An 8,931-nucleotide genomic window follows, 5' to 3' on the forward strand; every position below is an offset into this window, starting at 1 on the left:
AATGTGTTACATATATTTAAACTTCTGTTAATTAATAAAATATGCAGTTTAAAAAAAATAGCACTATATCTATATAATTCATCCCTACCGTGTTGTAAAATTAGCACATTCATTTTCATTTAAAAGGTCAATTTATCAAGTTATTTACGCATTATATTAATCTGGGCTAAATTAGTATCGTATTGGTATTTAAAATGTTTTCTACTCTTTCATTTTTCACGTTATTTTACAATTATTATTTTTATCATTTAAGGGAAATACACGCCCTTAATTTAATTGTTTGAATTTTTCAACAAAAACAGAAGAAAACATGGATTAAAACAAATGATTCGAGGCTGAAAGTGAAGACACATAAAAACTGTATAAATAGCAGCGGGACTGGAGCCTCTCATTAAATCTCACTGATGAGATAACACGCAGGCTCATGCGGTGACCTTACACCTGACAGCCTGACCCGCAACATTTCATTTTGCGGAGGACAGATGCGGGGAGAGAGAGAGAGAGAGGGGGGGGAGGTTGCACAGGTATGAGACACACCGTGTAAAACTTAACCTGGAATATATCTGCATCCTCTGAATCTAAGGCAAGAGAAATAAAAAACCCAACCCCACAGATGATGTAGAGCAGGTGAAGAGAGGAAGCGATGGAAAATGGTTAACAGCATGACTGCATGCAAATTCCCTCCGACTTGAATTATCATAAGCAAACAGTGTGAGCCTGGGCTAATAAAACCCCATCTGTGTAACTTCATATCGAGGTAGTATGAGGGCTGCGATAATGAATTTTGTAATATCCCAGCGACAGACATCTCAATCAGACTCTAATCCTGTGATTTCCACTGCTCCTCCAAAGCGGCTGCAGGCTGCAGCAGAGAAACAGCAGATCCTGAGATCAGGCCAAACACGACGGCTCCTCTGCGATATACAAATCTGAGGGATGCGCAGAGAGAAATCTGACGCTGAGGGGGGGGGGGGGGGGGGGGGGGGGAGGGAGGGATACTGAACAATGCACCAGCGAGGAAATTTAAGTTTTAGACTTTAAACAAATGGGAGAAAAAGCAGAATCAGACTGGGGAGATTTTAAATGTTCTCCAAATAAAAATAATCTAGTTATTGTGTAAAATAAAATTGAGTTTTAAACAGAAGTGTGTTGCTCTCAGCTGTGGACTCAGGTCAAATAAAACTGGAATTAAAATAAATTAATAATATTAAATAAAAAAAGGTGTAGAACAGAGAGACTCGTTCAAATGCACATTTCTCTTACTATAGTGAAACAGCTGAACATCCAGAGTTTTAATTCTGCATTTTAATACTCAACTCAACTCACTCATGTCTGAATTTGGAGTTTGTTTCTTTCGCTTTCCTCATCCAATAAGATCTAAAGAATAATATTTGAATTTAAAGCCTCGTACCTCCACGTTGATTGTGTGATTTAAAGTCTAAATGCGACTCTTCTGTCTGTTTCTTTTCTTTCTCAGGAGCCGTTTCCAACACATTTGCCATAATGGATTCCCACTGCCGCAAACTGGCGACCACCTGCGCACAAATAGGTGAGTGTCTGGTTCATGGGAATCGATCTGATATGTTTTCTACCACGAGAAAACAGCAGGTTTTGAAAGTGTTGTGATTTTATATATTAAATTTGCATGGGAATTAATCAGGAAATATTTACACATAATATAAATAAATATATATATATGGCATGGTTATTAATTCTAGGGAATAATCGATGTACTAGTCTTTAGGTTATAGGGTAAATATCCCGAGGAGAAAAAAACACTAGAACATAGATATTATTTTGATATCCCATGATAAGTAAGGTAATAATGATAATAATAATAATAATAATGATTAATAATAATGATACTTGTTCCTTTAGATGTGGCTTTAATCTTAAAATCTATTTGAAATAAATGAACACTGGTCTCTGTTCAATTTACTGTTTTTACCAAAAACAAAAAACGTTAATTAAAATGATAAATTACACAGATTTCTCCAGAATAAAAATAAATTCTCACAAAATTCTCATATAAATAATTTTACAATATTAGAAAAAGCTGCTTATGTTGATATTCCACCGATAATTGTACTAGTATTCTTTTTTCTAAATGAGTGGTGGTCTCAGGTAGTTTTGGCCTTTGGTGATGTGGAGAACTGATGGTGGGGGGGGGGGGGGGCTCCAGGTTGTTCTCTGTCTTAGAGGGACACCTGGCGGCCACATGTGGGACCTGCAGCTCCAGAGTCGCTCGGGGAAGCGTGCAGATAAACAGAGCATCATCATCTCCCCAGCATGATTTAATCAGGAGGATATTTGACGCAATTAAAACCAATATGATTATTAATGAATACAAAAGGATTTAATTTGGCTTTTACAGGACTTGTGTTGCAATAAAGCTGCAGCAAAACACATGAGGGTCCTTAAGCATTTTCAAATCTAATTCTCATTCCAAAATAACGTCCCCGAGAGGGAGGGGGGTGGAGTGGAAGGAGAATAACAAGATAACAAGAAAAATCTGGGATCCTGCATTTAAATGTGTGATTTATTAATTATTCTCCTCTGCAGAGGGGGAAATCACATCAGGTCTTGTTAGGAAGGTAAACGAATAACCGATAACTCCTCATTCTGCCTCACTTACCAGCGTCCATGTGGGACAGAGCTGCAGTCAGGACATAGCTGCACATCGGGGGCGATCATTGATTATGAATTATAAAAGAAAATAAAAAATTAAACAGAGGTGGAGGACGATGCAGAGGCGTCGAGCACGCTGCAGTAAAATATGCAGCGCTCTTGGGGATCGACTCCGGGGAGAGAGAGAAAAGGAAATGTATAGCGGAAGCCCATTCGTGAGGAGGAATATCCTAATGGAGGAATGTGATGTCTGACCTAATCCTATGTAGAAAGCCTTGCTCGTCTCCTCCTGTATTGACTGAATCGCTAATTAATGGCCCTCTATGACAGAGGCCTGCTGCGCTCGGTAATCCGCAGAAGAGAGATAAAGCATTCACAAGGTAGAAATGAAGAGGAGACCGATAATCCACTTCAGGTTTAGTGGCGTTACAGTGGAGGGAGGAGAAGAAAGGAGCAGCTCGCTGTTTACTGAGGAACACGAAATTAATACACAGAAGATGGGATGTTGTAATTGTTGGTTTTTCAGTTTTTAAAAATAGATATTTTAGATTTAGACCTTTATAAGATTGATATTATTCATGAGCCTCATTTTCCTTTTAACTTTCACTTTAGAAGATGTGGACAAATGTAGGAGATGGATTTTATGTGTATTTATAAAAAGAATAATGTGTATATTTGTAGATTTAAAAATATATGAACGACGATAATTTAAAAAGCTTGCATCTCCCAAGCAGACGAGGGGTTATTGCTCTGTGTGATCGTGTGTGAGCGTGTGTGTGTGCCTGTGTGTGTGCGTGTGTGTGTTATATATCAGGGGCTTTGGCGGGATTAGACCACTACCTTCACAACAGCCACGATTCCAAATGGCCACGTTGATCTGGGAAGTGTGTGATTATCTCATGATGGTGGTGATGATGTTTTGTGGAATGAGAGAAAATGGCCAGAATCTCACCAGCGTGCACTTTTACGCACATTTTCCCCACTTGCACTTCTGTGAATTCGCGTAATTACGCAGCCTCCTCTCTGCTCCACGGCTGCTAACCTGTCTCCCAGATGACAATTCCCCTTCTTGGAAATTAAAGTCCCCTCAATTTGATTAACCGTGTTTACTTTGCCTTTAGACGCGTCACAATCTTTAGGGACTTTTTAAAAAAATTAAAGAAAAAATGACTGCACATCAGCTCCAACTCATTAAAAGTCATTTTCCAGAAATTCTTATAGGCAAATGAGAAGCTTATCAGATTAAAAAGGAGAGAACCCACCACGCACCAGGAGAGTACTCCCTGGCGGAGGGGCTCGAACCCACAGTGCAGAGACACAGATCCTCTGATGAAGTAATCCGTCGTCAACAAACCCGAGTGTGCGCGGCTAACTGCGGCTCCGCTGGGGTTGATTTAATGGATATGTGAACCTTAACTCCGTGGGGGGGTCAAGAGGATGGCCTCATTTGACAACTATATGACTGTCAATGCTTTTTCACCCCCCTGTTCGTAACTGGGGCTGTGGAGACCAGTGAACCACTCCAGGTCAGACTGGTCCGAGTTTTTTGTTGGACAATATTTTACAACATTCATCTCCTGAAGTGTCAGAGGATAAGAGTTCCATTGGGGAAACACTTTAACTGAATTTGTTGTGTTGCCTGTGACATCCTAAATTGACATCCAATTTACTAGCACTTAAATGGCACTTACTTATAGCATTTTGTAGTTTTGCTTTATTTTTTGAAGAATTTGTACTTTCTTGATTCTTGTTGTTCCTCGGGGTTGAATGCACTTATTGTAAGTCGCTTTGGAAAAAAGCTTCAGCTAAATGTAATGTAATGTAATAACATCATCATTAACTTATTTTTTTTAATATCTTGGATGAACATGCGATATTGGAATTGGAAACCAGCTGCACATGTGCTCTTTTTAACATACTGTACATGTCTGGTAGTTAGCGTCACTTGACAAGTGGGCACTGTTTGGGACCCCCCCCCCCCCTCCCTTTGAGGCTACCATTACCCCCCACCTCTTCCCCTTTGTCCTTTCCACGGTGCCATTCTGGTTGTGTGTTGTTGTGTGTTTGCTATTCAAGTGCACATCTTTATTTTCCCTTCAATACAATCCTCTCAGTGCCTCTCGCTGTATCCACACCGAGTCCCTGAGTAAACTGCAGAGCCAGGATCTCTGTGAGCTCGGGTATAGCAATAGAACTGAACGTCGTTTTGCTACAGGCCACTGGACCCAGCTCATAAAAAACGAGGCCAAACTATGTTATTCCCATTTTTTTATTTGGTCTTGGGCTGCTGCGTAAAGGCACCTCGGAGCGTCCCAGCTCTCTATACATGCTTTTTTATTTGGAAGAGAGAGAGAGAGAAATAACGCACCCCAGCCCCGGCATATAACGCATTCATTGGCAGACATATCTGGTTTCTGCTCAGCTCCTGGTTGGTCGGGCACACTGTCATATCCACATGCACGCTCCTGTCAGAGGAGAGAATCTGGGGGCGGGCGCAGCGTGGTGACGTGGATATCTGGATAGAGAGGCGCAAGGATAGAGGCAACAGCTGAAATGAAACACAGAGCGGTGTGGTGTGTGTCTGCCTCTGGATCTAATATCACCTACCTGTCCTTGTCACTCTGACAGTCCGCAAGAGGTATAGCCGCTGATGCCATGGCTGCGATCAATGGCCTCTTTTAAAAGCTTTTATCAGCTCAGACACAACCAGGAGCTTTCTACTCCACCGCAGGAGGAACCGCGCTGCTGCTGCTGCTGTGCGTATTTCTGGAGAGCCGCTGATCACATTCCGCACTCCTCGGACTTTTTCCTGCTCATCCTTCCAGTGCTGAGAGGGACTTAATCTGATTTTTTTTGACAGCGTGTGGTGCGATTTTTGCCCCATGAACTCTATGAGGGATCCATTAAACACAGACCACCACCACCACCACCACCACACAGGGAATAAACTTGCGTCCACGCACTACACGGTTCTGGCGATGGCCTCCAGCTTGCAGCCGCTGCAGCGGTCGGTGGACTCGAAGCACCGGCATGAGGTGCACACCGTGTCGGACACTTCCAGCCCGGAGTCCGTCGGTAAGAGCCGCCCGGGGTGCAGAGGGTCTCCGAACAAAAGATGGCTCCCGGTTCTACATGCATGCAGATAGGAGATCACAGCGGTCATTTTACCCGGATAGTTAGTTTTCACTCTGGAGCGTGTGTGTGTGTGTGGTGTTGAAGTGACAAGTTCCCGTGTCATGTTAATGAAGCAGAGCTTTTCTTATGTTAAATAAAATTAGTCTCAATGTCAACAAGGAATTAGAAGATTAACACAGATCCAATAAAGCTAATTTCACACCATGAAACGTGGGGTTAGTGTTAAAAACAGCGCGTCCGTTTCCCCAGGAGAGTCGTGGCTTCAGGATTGTATTTTAAAAAAGGGCCTTTAATCCGCTGAACCAAACTAACCCTGCTCTCCTCTCCTCTCCTCTCCACAGAAAAAGAAAAGAACCAGAGTAAGAACAACAACAACGACGACTCTTCGGATGACCCCTCGAAAAAGAAGCGGCAGCGGCGGCAGAGGACTCACTTCACCAGCCAGCAGCTGCAGGAGCTGGAGGCCACGTTCCAGAGGAATCGCTACCCGGATATGAGCACCAGGGAGGAGATAGCCGTGTGGACCAACCTCACAGAGGCCCGGGTCAGGGTGAGTTGCTCCCCCGGGTGTAAACAAAAACAATTCCTGTGGATCATTTCGGGGGGAATTCGTGCCAATTGTCCGGTTTTACTACAAATATCCTGGACTTTAGTATTTTTTTTCTTTACGCACGGACGCCGATCTTTACGCACGGCTGAGATTTCCAAGAAAATAATTAAGGACACAGTTTTAGATTAAGAAAAATAAATAATCAGATTCTTGTTTAAATATACAACTTGTTCGAGCTCGATTTAATTAATTACCCTGTATTTGTTCAGCTAATAAACTAAATATAATTACATGAAGCTAAATAATCCATTTTGGGCACAAATTAATTTGTAGCTTTGCAGATTTCACCTTTTTTCTGTTATTTTATTATAAAACAGGAGAAAACGAGCTTGTTTGTTAATTACCCTGTTGAGGTGTAACAAGACATTATTGACCTTAACAGTTTGAGTCGGTGACAGATACCAGTCGTGTTCGCCTGTTCGTGTGAAAGAGGTGCAAAGCTTGTATTTTGCGATTGTCGCCCTGGTGTTGTGTGATGAAGGTCAGCGTGTTTGTGGGAGCCTGCAGGGGAATACACATCCCCGCCACATTAGGATGGTGCAGTGACAGCCCGGTGTGTATTCAGATAACACACACAGTCTAAGCGGATTAATGAAGTCTGTGTGGATTTACGCACGGTGATTCTTCATGAAAAAAAGAGATTAATTTAACCTAAAACTATTTAAACAATTACAAATTAATTAAATAGGTTTACACACAGATAATGTGCAGGGACGTAGAGGTTTTTAAAGGATAATTCACCCTCGAAAATATTTTCTAACACTTTCCAATTTTCTTTATTCCAGGTTTGGTTCAAGAACCGACGAGCCAAGTGGAGGAAGCGGGAGAGGAACCAACAAGCCGAGCTTTGCAAAAACGGCTTCGGCCCCCAGTTCAACGGACTCATGCAGCCCTACGAAGACATGTACCCCAGCTACACGTACAACAACTGGGCCGCCAAGGGCCTCACGTCGGCCTCCCTGTCCTCCAAGAGCTTCCCCTTCTTCAACTCCATGAACGTCAACCCCTTGTCCTCGCAGACCATGTTCTCGCCGCCCAACTCCATCTCCTCCATGACCTCCAGCATGGTGCCATCGTCGGTGTCGGGCGTGCCGGGCTCCAGCCTCAACAGCCTCAACAACTTGAACAACCTCAGCAACCCGTCGCTCAACTCGGGGGTCCCCACGCCGACGTGCCCCTACGCGCCGCCGACCCCTCCTTACGTGTACAGGGACACTTGTAACTCCAGCCTGGCCAGCCTGAGACTGAAAGCCAAGCAGCACTCGAGTTTTGGATACGTGCAGAATCCGGCGACGAACCTGAGCGCTTGCCAGTACGCCGTGGACAGACCCGTCTAATACCCGAGCCGCACTGCCAAGAACGACCACCCTAACAAGTCATTAAAAAGGCTGAAGTGGCGTGATTTTGCGCGTAATTGGGGTGAGGAAAATCTGGTTTTTACTTTTTTTTTTTTGTTTTTTTTTAAAATGCATTTAGGGAAACTCCTCCATCGACTGGCATCTTCTATAGTTGGAATGCTGCATTGTTTTGGCCTTTTTTCCCTCTTTCCTCAACATATCGCCACTTGCCCCCTTGAACATTCCCCAACATTAAAAGAACTGTGTGAGATTAATCCCACCCGCTCCCTGTTGTTACGATTTTTTTTATTTTATTTTTATTTCAGCAGGAAAAAATTAAGATTTGAAGGTTGGCTTGTTATGGTGGTCATTTTTTGCAGTGTGTGCGTGTGTGTGTGTGGGTGTGTGTGTGTGCGTAATCACAAACAGCCGGCCACAGGAACAAGAGACTACTACAACTACTTCTTCTTTTTTTTGTTGTGTTTTTTCATTTTTTTTTGCAAAAAGAAAAAAGGGCACTAGAGACTGAACCACTGAATCAAGCTCAGCTCCGGGAGGTTTGAGGTTTATTCCTCCTTCGATGAGTCCAGGCCTGTTTGAAGAAGATGAAGAAGAAGAAGAAGAAGAAGAAACTCAAGCCTGGTTCATTTTTCATAAAAAACTCCTCATGAGAGTTATTTTTGTTTTCTCTGGACGTTAAATGTTGACTGAAAAAAAAGGTTGTATATATATATTTGAACTCTCATCCTGTCTGTCGAGGCGAATGCGCTTTAACCCTCAAAGTTTCTCTCTCCAGGTTCAAACTTATCAACGCATGTGGAAAAAAAAAAACTAAAACAGAACAAAACAAAACAAAAAAAAAAGATAAAACCCTAAAAAGGAATCATGTTTTGCTTGCAAACAAAAAGGGAATGTACATACTAAAAAAACGCACCAGTTGTGTGTTTCTAACATATTATAAATTTATTATTAATGTCTGTGTGAATATCGATTTAGAATAGCAATTCTGGATTTAAACAAAACAAAAAAAAATAAGAAAAAAGACGCATCAAAAATGTTCCTGCGACAAATGATTTGTTTGTTTTTTTTGCTCTGTGTAAACTATTTGGTACGGAATTATGTTTCTCTCTCCTTTTTTTTTTTCTTTTTTTTTTCCAACATCCAAAAAAACTATTGTGTTTTATTTAATGGAAGTAAATATATTGTTCAAAAACCCTTCTG

General features: G+C 42.1%; 1 protein-coding gene across 2 annotated transcripts; it reads left to right on the top strand.

Moving 5' to 3' along the window:
• Window positions 1–1,503: 1,503 nt before the first annotated feature.
• pitx2 (paired-like homeodomain 2) lies at window positions 1,504–7,710 on the top strand. 2 transcript variants are annotated; one of them, XM_061079953.1, is made up of 3 exons: window positions 1,504–1,549; window positions 6,105–6,313; window positions 7,159–7,710. In XM_061079953.1, the coding sequence occupies exons 1-3, from the start codon at window positions 1,504–1,506 to the stop codon at window positions 7,708–7,710; spliced, it is 807 nt and encodes a 268-aa protein (XP_060935936.1). The 2 variants fall into 2 exon arrangements, with proteins under 2 accessions (XP_060935936.1, XP_060935935.1); XM_061079952.1 differs by lacking the exon at window positions 1,504–1,549 and adding an exon at window positions 5,511–5,703.
• Window positions 7,711–8,931: the final 1,221 nt, after the last annotated feature.

This window comes from Limanda limanda, chromosome 10 (assembly GCF_963576545.1).
Source record: "Limanda limanda chromosome 10, fLimLim1.1, whole genome shotgun sequence".
In the NCBI taxonomy this organism is placed as follows: domain Eukaryota; kingdom Metazoa; phylum Chordata; class Actinopteri; order Pleuronectiformes; family Pleuronectidae; genus Limanda; species Limanda limanda.

Excerpts from the sequence above, each read along its gene's own strand:
- pitx2 (XM_061079952.1), top strand. The coding sequence starts at position 5,511 with ATGAACTCTATGAGGGATCCATTAAACACAGACCACCACCACCACCAC. Across the intron at positions 5,704-6,104 it reads TTCCAGCCCGGAGTCCGTCG|AAAAAGAAAAGAACCAGAGT; the intron begins GTAAGAGCCGCC and ends TCCTCTCCACAG. Across the intron at positions 6,314-7,158 it reads TCACAGAGGCCCGGGTCAGG|GTTTGGTTCAAGAACCGACG; the intron begins GTGAGTTGCTCC and ends TCTTTATTCCAG.